At 38.1% G+C, this 13,099-nt stretch overlaps 2 protein-coding genes across 2 annotated transcripts; one reads left to right on the top strand and one right to left on the bottom strand.

Moving 5' to 3' along the window:
- Positions 1 to 1,690: 1,690 nt before the first annotated feature.
- On the top strand, positions 1,691 to 6,412 carry RB195_000543 (uncharacterized protein; the record flags this gene model as incomplete). Its single annotated transcript, XM_064196951.1, has 5 exons — positions 1,691 to 1,695; positions 3,560 to 3,631; positions 3,787 to 3,864; positions 5,843 to 5,963; positions 6,251 to 6,412. The coding sequence occupies 5 exons, from the start codon at positions 1,691 to 1,693 to the stop codon at positions 6,410 to 6,412; spliced, it is 438 nt and encodes a 145-aa protein (XP_064052832.1).
- Positions 4,285 to 10,627, bottom strand: RB195_000542 (uncharacterized protein; the record flags this gene model as incomplete). Its single annotated transcript, XM_064196950.1, has 6 exons — positions 4,285 to 4,379; positions 4,435 to 4,522; positions 5,118 to 5,224; positions 5,852 to 5,921; positions 8,365 to 8,471; positions 10,525 to 10,627. 6 exons carry the CDS (start codon positions 10,625 to 10,627, stop codon positions 4,285 to 4,287), a joined length of 570 nt encoding a protein of 189 aa, XP_064052831.1.
- Positions 10,628 to 13,099: the final 2,472 nt, after the last annotated feature.

Genomic DNA, 13,099 nt, shown 5'->3' with positions numbered 1-13,099 from the left:
TTGCCTTAGTTACTGTTAATGTTATAGTTTAATTACCCAATTTCGAGGTGGTGTCGAATAAAGTTGGTAAGTAATATCCCGCGTGGCACATAAAACGAGACCGTCAACTACCGAAGCTCAATACAAGTTCTTCAACACTACACCCGTAACGCCTCAGAGTGCTGCCTTTAATTATTATTTATTATTTATTTTATTTATTATTTTAATTATTATTAATATTATTATTTTAACTTTTATTAATTATTAACTATTAATATATAGTCGGCCCACGGGAATATCGCTATGGGTACTTTACTACGGTAGCTCTCTAAGTATATAAGGGACCAGTGTACAAGTGCCGAAACTCAGCGCTCAGTTCTTGTTCTTTTTCGTCATCCCTTGTATGCGCCCCAAAATTTGACTTGCACTTTGCGTTTGAATTCATTTCGCACTTAAATTTGAATCGCGTTTTTGATGCAATTTCGTAACCGAACAGGGACTGGTTGGACGCGTACCTGAGAGCGCCGGGATCCTAAAATCAACGCGTTTGAAATGATCAACGTCATGTTGGATTCCAGCTCAGCCCCCAAATTCCTATACCTTTCTATACCTTTAACAATATGACCATTACTCAGTGGCTGTCGTCGGATTCGGAGTCCATCGTTCGGCACAAAAGTAGCTGATATTGAAACCAAAAAAAAAAACAATACGTTTTCCCGCAACCTTGAGGTTTCAGTAATTATTAGGAATTATTTGCCGCGGACTTCCTCGTCCAAACTATCCCGTCTAAGTAAGCAGGGCAAATTTGCTCCCTGTTCTTTCCGCGTCACTCGGATTTAATCAGTCATAATAATCAATTTGCTACTATCAAATGTCATGTGACGCCAGATAGCCCTTAAAAAAATTTAATTCTTCTGGAGAGTACTGAAGGACAGACTGAAACACTGACTGACAGACTGAAGCATTCGTCATGGGGACTGACTCGTTCAATTCCGATTTTAGCAATAGTCCCCAGTCCACGTTTTTCCGTTGATTTGCTGTACAGACAATCTAAAAAACTACTGTCTCCACTCCACCTTACTGCTTTGGAGGCGGTTTAACTCACCTTCTGGATCTGGACCGTGCCAGGTCGAAAGATCCCGATACACTCAACTAGAAGATGCATAGATCCTCCAGCGCTTTCATGACACCGCCGAAGTGGGTGACGGCGAATAGATCATTAAATCTCTCCTGGAGATAACGTATCCACGTCTTGTCAACAAAGAATTATTAGCTCTAAGATGATTCCAGAGTCAATACAGCACTTTGCAATCCGAACAATCTTGTTGGAAGGAGTACACCTCTACTTTCAGGGACTACCTTGACGAAGGTGTGATAAAGAGGGTCGACGAACATCAATTCGACGACCATAGGTTCTGTTACGTCCTCACAAAGCAGTCAGAAGGAAACGTCACCCATTACTAGACTTAAGGAAAAGAGGCTTACGAGTTATTGCTGAGTTTTGAGCATCTTTTTATCTTAGCTGAGGTCATGATTACAAGTACATCGTACCGTGTGCTCGTTTTGTAGTGATAAGAGATAAAAAGGATAAAGTGTCTGGCGTTAATCAATCCGCTTGGGACCTGCGCCCCCCACGTTCACTTCAATTCAGAATCGTTTGAGGTTTACGGACGTGTAACTGCCCCATACAATGACTTGCGGTGGCTAGCCGATGTGGTAAGTCAGTGTTTTATCCTCCCAGACAAGTCTGGCAAATTATAAAATTAAAATCAAGGCAAATTAAAATCCAATTTATCGATCCCGGAGGGATGAAGGGCCTGGTGAGCACCACAGAGCGGATACCTCCGATCGATCGTGCAGGAAGCGGAACCTCTAACCGCTATACTATACCCGCCCTGTAGTGATACTTTATTCATAACCGTTGTGTTATTCTATCTTTCATCGATATGTAGTTTTGGTTTTAGTTCATAGCCGTTCTTCTTTACCGACCACACTCAACACGTATTAGGTAAATTCCTTAACTCTTTATATTGAAATAGTGGTTGGAGCTGTACAGCTAAGGCCTAGCCATCTCTAGCCGCAATCTACACTCGAAGCGCCATAGGAAGCCGCTGCAGTCTATGTCAAACCGTTGTACTACAAGGTCTTCTCCTATGGTCGACTGTTTACGTCAAGCAAGTTCGTACAACTTCGGATTTCACTCATCCTTTACCTACAACATTGTCATGATCCGACAAAGACCCCTTTCCCTTGCGGGATTACGTTGCTCAGTAAGATATTAGTAGGTAACGACAGCCAGATTAGCCAACAGGATGTGTGTATCGGTTTCGTAGGTAGCGGTGTCCCCGCTACCAGCATGGCATTTCCGTCGGTGTATAATAATGTATTGCCTTTTTTGGTGAAGCTTCCATCTCATAGGCGTCACAGTCTTCTCGGCGGGTCCCAGTAGCGTGACTGCGCAGGACTTCGGTCGTCGCAACGGCGTGGTCCTGCTACGTGCGCTCTTACCACTGCCCTTCCCACGGTCGGCACTGTAATATTTACAACGATCTGCTCTCACCAGTAGAATTAGTTTATTCTCGTAACACTTCTCGTGTGATTTTAAAACACTCTGAATGTCATCTGTGACGACTTGGTCATCGATGGGACCCTCATGTTTGCCGAAAAAGCGTGAGAGCAAGTTTTAAACGATATGTTCCATAAGAGAAGTACGGATTTCGTCTCAATGTGTTTGTTTTGTATTTGATTGTATTTTATTTTGTTTACAGGGGTAACGCATCAGTAGCCTCATGCTGTTGTTCAGCACTTTCATGCGGTAATTTTTTTTTGCGCGAAGAAGATACACTGAGTTAGAAAATCCGGAACAATCCGAAATAATTGGGACGATCAACAACTGCTCCATTTGGATATGCTAAAGAGTCAGCAGCAGGAAAACATGTTTGTATTCAAATTGCTTGATAAGTTCAAGTTGCAGAATAAATTGAATCATGGAGGAACTATTCTCTTCAAGAATATCTCATACAGCACCAAGACACGTCCGAATATTTAAACAAAGAAAAAAAAAACATCAGGTGGTGAAAAAACTAACTTAAACAAATACAGGTTTCACAGTATTGAATTTTATCAGTTACAACTTTTTACACTGTTCGACTTTATCGAATTTTATCAAACTTTATCGAATCTTTATTCGAATTCTACAAATATTGCGCTGTAGAAGCTCTCCAATGATTTTTTGCCCCTGAATAAGTATGTAGTAATTCGCTAATGCTTGGGGTATGTTATTTTCTGCCGAGGCAAACGTGAAGCAAAACGGATAATTTGTGCAAAATTCAAAAATTATGTACAAATCCGATACGAGTGTCTGGAAGGCCGATTAATTTCGTGACTGGCTTCCTAACATTAAACTTGTATGAGGCGACCTCCTATACGATAATGACTACAATTACTTACACTTAAACTTTACTTTAATCTGAAGATCTTATTCAGATGATGATGACGAAAACACCGTATGGATGATATATCCTGGGTTTTGCTTAGAATCAGACGTTTCAGCATATTAGTCCACAGATAGACTTTTCAGCGACCATGATCTGGGTGGCTTCTCCTGTGGCAGACTTGGTTGTACGTCTAGGAGCGACTTAAAATTCTTTGGGTGAGTTTTCGTGGATGCTCTCAATCATGATGATAAAATAAAAAGTGTCTCTTCCGATTCCTTTCATTAATGAGGTCCGGAAGATTTTTCTATGAGTTCTATGGCAGTTCTAAATGTTAAAATCACAAAAATCTTGTAGACCAAAAACGTTGTAGGTGGTGTTCTCTGTGGACAATGGTCCAGACACTGATATTGCTGGGATCGATTCACACCTTCTCGGTGGTAGACGGAACGTCAGTTTTTAATTGATTTTCTTGAGCTGTAGCCAAGATTGGTATTGATCTTCTTTATAAAAATCAATTAAAAACTACGTTTCAATATGCCAAAGTTAAAAGACAGTGGAACATGGGCAGTATTCGAACGATCAGTTGTTCGAAAACAATGATGTTCATTGCCGCTTTGGAGAAAACAGTAACTCATGCAGACCAAAATCTCACTCATAATTCTAAAATCGTAGTTGTTTAGAGTAATATCCGGAGATATGCACTGTACTTACGAACGATGCTGCAACAATTCATAGGAGAATTTTATTAAATCACCGTAACTTTCAAACGCTTAGAGCGCTTAAGCTTACAATTTTTGAACAGAAACGCTTCCTGTATTAGATAACAACAATACGTATATAACACTATTGTAAAATCAATAATGTAAAATCAAAACAATCGATGTTTAAGAATCGGTTGCAACCTTGACTGAAATGGAACTGTTAGAGGAACGCCATGAATTTGACCGTAGTCCATAGGAGTCGCTGAAGGGCAAGGATTAGGAAATACCAAATATGATCGCGTGAAATTGCATATTACCTGGGTGAGCGTCAAGAAATTGAGCGCCTGGGAATGCGCTGAGGCTGTCGCCACGAAGTTGACCTGGTAGTCCTGGTACGCCCATTGTCTGGAAGTGAAAAAATTTCTCTTTTAAAAGAAGACACAACCCTGTTCTTTCCACTCACTTTCGGTAGAATTTTAAGAGGTTTTGGAAGAGTTTAAGAGATATAAACAACATTTGCGCACATTTTCCATGCTACATATATTTCACATTTAAAGGCATCACCCCACGAATCTGAAGTGGTACAGATTTCAGTTGGAGTATTCTTATACGGGATAGTAGACTATGGAGAGGAGGGTGATTCCGTCCATTTCTTCCTAATTGCTGTAAAAAAACGGCCCGGAAGATGCGGCGCGTGCACAAAGCTGGCGCGCTCCAATCCAACTCGTTGTAGAAAATAGCGCGCCGGAACGCTCGAATTCGTATCTTCAGGGCCATTTTTTACGGCAATTAGGAAGAAATAGAAGGAATCACCCTTCTCTCCATAACCTACGACTCCGTATAGGCGTAACCCACCTGAAACCCGCTCCACCTAAGATTCGTGGAGTGATGCCTTTGAGGAGAAAATGGCGTTACACCTGGAGAACCCTGTTTTTTAAGGATCGTTCCATTTTTTTTCCTTCAAATTTAGTTTAGTATTTTGATAATATGACACACTAACATTGCCAGTTCCTATAGCTCCGAATGGTTGACCGAACCGTTCTCGCGTGGCTAAATTGTCACCCACACAGCTGCATTCCATGGAATTTGCTATCTGTATAAGTTGTGCTGAAATGCAGAGAATCACGTAAGTGAAGAAAGAAATAAAGTTTAAAAGGATAACGTTTTTTGGCGTTAATCGATCCGATGGTATGGTGGTCAATGGTATGCGCCCCCACGTTCACTTCAATTCAGAATCGCTTGAGGTTTAGGTGTATCTGGCCTCTACAATGACTCGCGGGGGCTAGTCGATGTATCAAGTCAGTGTTTTTATCCCCCAGACAAGTCTGGTACCAATTTATCGACCCCGGAGGGATGAAAAACCTGGTTGGCACTTGAGCGGACTCGAACCTTCGATCGATCGAGCAGATAGAGCGGAACCTTTTACCGAGTGTGCTGCACCCGGCGAAACAGATGCTGGTCTCTTGGCTGCGCCTTTAACTATCTCCGCTTTAGATAACTTAGTTTCAGTCTTAGAAACTTTTTTCTAAATTTTTTGTTGTTTGTCCAGATGTTTACCCAAATGTCTTATCATCTCTCTGAACACTTTCGTAAAAATTATTTGAAAAACAACAGATGGCAAGATGTTTCGTCTGAAATTTTCTTCTTTGTTGTTCGTCCTAAAGAAACTTTCAGTTCTTCGGAAGAATTTCTTCCAGAAAATATTAAAGAGCAATTATTTTTTAGGCTACTCACTAAATTGTTCAAATCCAGTCTTCTGTTGGTTCGCTCTGTTGATGATTTCTTGTTGCTTACGCACTTGTTCCTGAAAAAAATACGCTACGGATCTAAAACATTCATTGGGCAGGTTAGGAAAGTCGTCATTTTAAAGACGTTTCTAAACAGCACAAGAAGTCATTGAGTTCTTCTAAAGATAAGAATAAAGGATAGAATGGTTGCAGTTCAATCAATCATATTGGGATCACGAAGATTTATTAACAGCATGTCCTCAGGGCATGTTTAGTGTATTTGCGTGCTTTGACTCGTAGAGAGGTCGGATTTATTAGCTTAGTCTCTTATTGCTCGCAAATAAGTCTAGCGCGAATATGTAGAAAAAATTCTGAATAAAAAATTCTTCTCCACAACTGTTTACAGCTCCGCAATGGCGTGAGAGTGAGTGTCCACCTTCTGGGTATCGAACTGCAATGCACAACGGAGGTTGCAGGTCCTCTGGCAGGGTCTCGCAAGCAGCTGAGAAGGAGTTCGACATCGCCGACATTTCCAATTTCATGGAATCAGAGGCCTAGCCAGGAGTAGACCTAACGTTTGATCCGTACATGAGGTTGAGTCGTAAATAACTTCCGTTTTGTTCTTCATACGGTTATTGTGATGATGATCTATTGAGATTGATTGTGTATTTATTGTATATTGTATTGTATTGTATCTTATTGTATTACATTTATTTATTCTTTATTTATTGATTGTGACGTATAGAGTGCTAATTCTGGCATTATTTGGCGTGGTTTTTTCTCCCAATAATTACCTTGTCTAAATTTCCAAAGCATCACATGGCGAAAGTGTATTTTTGTATTCTCCTTTTTCAAAATATCAAAAAAAAATCAAATCTGAAGGCTGATACCCCCTCGGGTACTCTTTCAAGGTCCCGTCTTGAGAACGAAATTTAAGAAACTAATTTCTAACCCCCGCTATCACTCCACTATACACAGCACATATTTTCTGAATCGTTCCCAAAGCACTATTACCTTGTCTAAATTTCCAAAGCATCACATGGCGAAAGTGTATTTTTTGATTCTCCATTTTCAAAGTGAACAAAAAAAAATTAAACGTAACGTGCCCAACACTAAACTGCTGTCTAACAGGCTAACCGAGGTTCTGTCCGCGCGGCGATAATAAAAATCCCTTGTTTGGGTAACTCATTGTATGCGTAAACAATAACAATAGGTGACATGTACCTGGCCGGAAGTTATTTATGACCAAACCTAATACGTTGGCGGCCACCTGTGGTCCGTCCTGTTACTTTACAGCAACGTCCGAGAATTCTTTTTTTCAATTTTATGAAATGATTGAGAGAAAATTGTTATTTAACTCTCTTTCTTCCTTTGTATCCTAGCAAGTGCTGACTTAGTACCGACGAGTTTATGGAAATCCAAAAAAAAAAATCCGAGAAAAATTTAAATTCACATCTCTATAAGTTTTTGTCGTTTCTTTCGTGACTGATTAATATCTCCCTCGTTTGTCTTACCAGTGGCTTCAAAGAAAAGATAAAAAGAGGATCAGGGATGAAAATTCCCACTAGGATGTCATCATCATCACACCAAACTCGAGGCGTTGTTAAAATACTTAGCAAGAGTTTGAAATAAATCACGATTGCGTTCGGTTGGGTCCCACTTTTCAAGATACTAAGCGTAGACGTAGGCTGTTTTATTTCTCATAAAATTCACGCTTTAATGAACACTTTATAACAGCTTACAAATTTTTTCACAAAGTAAATAATGTTTGAGATTTGGGTTGTTGTTTTATTATTGAAAAAAGAAAAATAAGAAGTTTCTTGTGCCGTCTAAATACGAAAGGAAAGGAAAGATGAGAGGACGGCTGTTTGTGGTGAGCACAGCGGCATAATTCAACAAGCGTATTCTTTGCTCCGCCTATCTAGATGGTAAATACCAAGTAAATTTTTTAAGCATATTTACCACTTTTTGCATAGCACTTTGCTCTTGTTTTCTCCACCGAGATTACATTTTTATTGGTGAGGATTTGAGTTGATAGGGGAAAAGAAAGAGATAAATCATTCCCTTACCTGAGATCCGCTCGAGAAAAGTCTGTTTTCTGTATATCTACAGCCGCCTACCCCGGATTTAAACAATAATCCTTTACGGAGACTTCACTAATCAGTTTACCGTGGTCATGATCCAGAAAAAAGAAAATGATAGTTTTTTATGTACGAGTTCCTTAATTATAGTTTTTAAGGTTTTTTTTTAAATTTTCCAAAGTTTTGTTTAGTTTTTATATACGAAAGACAAACGTGGTTTGATCGACGATTGCTAAGAAGGATTCCTGTCAGAGCTTAACTTTTAAAACATCACAAAGAAATAGATAGGGATTAAAATTGAAAAGGTGAATAATTTCGCCTCTACCTAAACGATCCACTTTTAAAAGATGACTATTTGTTCCAGAGATCAAATATGATTCTCTTGCAATTTCTCACTTGTTAACTTTTTCTGGATTGCAACGAGTAGAAGAAACAGTACCTGAAGTTGTTGGATTTGTTGTTGTGCCATCAGATTAGCGTCTATCGGTGGTGGTGCGTTCGCGTTTGGAACTTTCGAGACACATTTGCACGTGAAGGCGAAATTAACTGCAATAATGTAGATTTCAAAGATTTTCTTTATTTTTATCACCATTTATTGTTTATTTATTTTTTTTCGTACAGCTGTGCGATCATATTTTGGACGCATTTTGTTGACTATCAAGAGAATTAGGTAGGAGTAATCCAAACTGTTATAATACATCCTGAGCTGCTTGCTTTTTTTCCTCGTGGATTTTTTACATGAGCGGCTTCCGTTCCCGTCAATTCCTTGTTAAGAGTGGATTTAAATGGTTTGAATGCATTTTTCTGCTGTTTTTTTTTGAAACTGCGCATCAAAGATTTGTAAGCGCTCATCAGAACACATTTGTTGAAGATTTTTGCTAAGATACAATTTTTTTTGTACCTACTAAGAGCAGATCACCTCAAGGATCGTTTTGCCTTTCTAATTGCTGTCATTGATACTTAAAAGGTCACAAATCCTGATTTTCGACAAAACAAAAACATTCAAAACGAGCGCGCATAAATCCATACTTGGTGTTTTAAGGCAAACACCTTGTCTAAAAATTCTGCAGAAGTTTGTTTATCAGAAGCTGAATTTGTTGTGATTACTGGAGTAGCTTCTGAGGAGTTCGGAATAGCGCTTGAGCCTATTTTTGTTGGTAGGCAAGATTCCGAGAATCCCCTCTTCATACACAGTTCCTCAGTAGAAACGTATGCAATTAGATTCGGAAATGAGCTGTGATTGTAGCCGATTCTACCGTATCCGAAAAGCGCTCCTATTCCTCTTTTTACGATATAAACCATTAAAAATATGAAATATATGAAAAAAAAACGTTGATAGCTTGCTTAACTGCTGCTTTGTTGTTTTTTCTATGGTTTTTCCGTTCAAAAAAATATTTGTCAAAAATTTTGATCTATTTTAATTCTCGTCTTCTCTTCACAAATAAAACCCGCAAACCTGAATGTGTACTATACGAATGCACACTTTCACAAGTCTTTTTTTTTTGTTAAGATTGTTGAAGCGGAAGCTACCTCGTGCTAAGGACAAAGATAAAAAGAAGGATTCAATAAAGGCTGAGAGGATAACTCCTTATTTCCGTCTAACTTCACAGATAACAAAAAAAAAGAATGAAAAATTTATAGTTCTCCCCGCTAATCCATGAAAGGTGTGTAAAGACGGAGAGTTAGGATTATAGCCGAAGGATGATTGAATGGAATGTACCATTCAATTTGTTACCAGTAGATCTATCCGTACACATCTGGAATCTTTGATTCAAGGATGTAATAACTTAACACAATTCTCTTTTGAACCTCCATCTTAAATTGAAATTGAAATTAAAGCTTTAATTTGAATTAGATTTAAATTAAAATTTTGCTACCTTATGCTATTTTTATCTTTATTTTTCTGTTATTTATTTTATTTATTTATTTTTTCTTTATTTTATTTTTATTTTTATCCTATGATGTTGTGTATTTTCATGTATTTGTACATAACTTTTTCACGCAATTGAGCTGAAACCTCATAAAATGAGGTAAACATGCGATTCGAACGCGGTCAATTTCACATTTCCCTCGTTGTTGATAGCGTTGCGACCTTTTGGAGGTGTTGAAACGAAGAAAATGCGCGAATTACTGCAGTAGGAAAATTTCTGGCAAAGAAATCAAGCGACACATATCCATAAATTAGAGGACTTTTGTCATGATTTCCTCTCTTTTCTTTTGCTCCATGGCTTTAGTCTAATTTCTTTTTTTTGGTGCTCACCCACCTGGCATTACGGTGCCAATCTGCCTCTGCGTGAGCGGATCCTGGAAAGAAAACTTCAAACTGCACCGGAGATATATTTATTTGCAAATTTTATGTATACCTGACCGAGTCCAAACAAATTTTGCCTCACATAAACGCTTGGGTCCAACTGCTCGCTGATCAACGGTTGCTCGGAGGCGCTTCTTCTCTGCTCATCGCATTTCTCCAATTATTTTTCTTTTTCCATGGTGATCAGAATAAATTAATTGGAAAAAAGAAGGAAATAAACATACGGCTACAGCAAGTAACATGAAAAATAGGCCGAACATGATGGTGTACAAGCTATTTGACACGAACGTCGCACAGCTTTATAACGGATTTCGAATCGTTCGACCTTAATCGCTCGTTGTCCGAGCTCGCAAAAATCGGTGATCGGTGTAGAAAGAGGAGATTTAACCATGTCAAAAAGCGAATAGAAAACTAGTTTCGGCTTAGAGCCTCAGCATTGCAGTGCGACATTTTTTTCTGATTCAAATCATAAACGATTGACTTCAAAGTTGATTATGGTTCAGATCATAGCGAGAAATAACTTTTCGCTGCGAAAAGGGAGGGAAAAAGAGAGGTGAGGAAGAATTCTCTGGAAGAACGGAGCGCTGGATTTTTCAGTATTTGAGCATTTTCTTAGTACTTTTGCAAAAGAGGTAACATTTTTAGTGGTTTCCAGTTTCAAACCAATTTCCAAGCCTTTATCCCTAGCTGTGTACGTGAACTCAGTATGTTTTTTCAGGATCCCAGCCATTCGACATTGTCACACCCATTTTTCCTACTTTTTGCTGATTTTAATATGAAAATTTCCGGTCACCTATCGAGAAGTTTTCTCGAATTTTCTCGGCTTCGTATTCGTCAATTTTGTATGTACATGCAGAATATAGGAGGTATAGAACGTCCTACCCTGATCCAGGAAAGAAGATCTGGAGTGCTATCGCGGGAAATGTCTCGGTTCACCATTTATTATTACAAAATAGACGTGGCGGTGTTGTTGGCGCTTTGTCACTGCAACGCTTCCATTTGTGAAATTATACAACGAAGGCTTCTATGAAATATTTATTTATATTTATTATTATTTATAATAGAAGATACATATCTTTTTGAGCTTCTGATAACAATTTACGATGAATTTTCTCGATTTCCACAGATACCAGGATCCCAGGATCTCGCAACATAGCCGAAACAATGAGCCTTCTATCTGGTTTCGCTACTTCGTATCGTATACTGGTGGCGCACTTTTCAGAGTAAAAAACAAAAACAAAAAAAAAAACAAGAAAAAACAAAAAAATTAACAGGTCCTTAAAGACATGGTCAGACGTTGTCGTCCGGAAATCCTAACCCTATCCACTGCAATTTCTTTCTTATTGATGTTTTCTCATATTTTCTGCAGAATTGTTTTCAATGACATCATTCCTTCACCACTGAACAATACCGTATTCATTGTTTTCACGAATAAATGAAAAGTAAAATTAGATGAGTAATTTTTGTTTGTCTCAATTTGTCTACGGAACCTAATACCTCTAAGTGGAGGAATGGACCTCATCGCTGCTGATCATTGTTCGAAATTCCATATGCTGCTGTTTGTTTGACGTCATTATTGGAATACATAAGAATCCTACCCTTTTTCGAATAATAAATATGTCGAAACTGTGACAAATAGTATTTTGGAGGTAGAATATATATAGTTTATTGGTTATTAATATTATTATTTATTAATTTTTTTTTATTTCGATGAATGTTTACAACTGAAGGGATTTCCTTCCTTTCAAACTCTCTTAGAATTAATTTTACTCTATTCTTATTATCCTTATTCTGTTATTTCAATTTGAAATTTAGACAGAAATTTAGACTCAGATGAGGGAGAAGAATTACAGAGTAATTTTTAGAGTGAATCGCAAACAGCGGTTCTGACGGATTAAAGAGTCTCACGCAAATGTGAAATCACGTTCGGCGTGAAATTCTAAGGGGAAGGAGTTTCAAAGAAACAAAACCTTACGGAGTGATAGGTTATTTTCTATTGTGAACTCGACGTGCGTTTGGTCTTTTTTTCTGGAAGAAAGAATCTTCATCCATCTCCCCACTATGATTGATGTGCTTGTTCACATAATCCTTAGTGGCCTTGGACTCCAAGGATTCTCTTCATTCTTATACTTTCCAGGCTTCTTAACATTCTCCTGGTGCTTCCATATTTGTATCATATTTCCGATGAAGTTATTTTTTTTCCGCAGTTCCCAATTGTGGAGCAATCGAGAACAACACAAATTTTGATCTACTCACAATTTACAAAGAGGAATCAATTAATTTAAGACTACAAGAATTTTTTTTCAAGAGCTCACATTCTTCGAAAATCAGTTTTAATAGTTTACGAATTAGTGAGCAAAAAAGTCTAACTACTAGGAATTTTATGCGGTCCAGACAGCAGCCAGACCGAGAGCATGGAATGTGTGCTATGTTTATGTGGTTCGTCTATTTTGGTTGATTTGCAAGTTTTTCCACTGACACGTTTTCGATGTTTATTGATTAGGAAAAGGACCGTTATTTTCTACATCGCTATTCATAAAGAATCTGATTTTAATCTAAATTTAAAAAAAAATCTTATTTCATTTGAGAATTAAGGACAGGAACAGTTTTTTCTTTAGGACTTACATGGAAAAATATATTTTACCGTCATCAAATCGTAGAAACATTCTTTTACTCTGGAACTTTTCTTCCTCGACTGAAAGACACTGTGGAAAAAAAATCAGTACAGAATTTCCATTACAGAGTTGAGAAATTCTCTATCGAGCATATCAAATTGTCTATAATATTTGCGGAATAGTTCTTGTTTTTATGTGCATTTTTTACTTTGACCGAAAGAAACACTCATGACTTATTCCTCAACAAG

The sequence above is a fragment of the Necator americanus genome, chromosome IV, assembly GCF_031761385.1.
Source record: "Necator americanus strain Aroian chromosome IV, whole genome shotgun sequence".
Lineage (NCBI taxonomy): Eukaryota > Metazoa > Nematoda > Chromadorea > Rhabditida > Ancylostomatidae > Necator > Necator americanus.
Note: the sequence above shows the minus strand (reverse complement) of the source record. Positions and strands in the feature narration are given on the sequence as shown.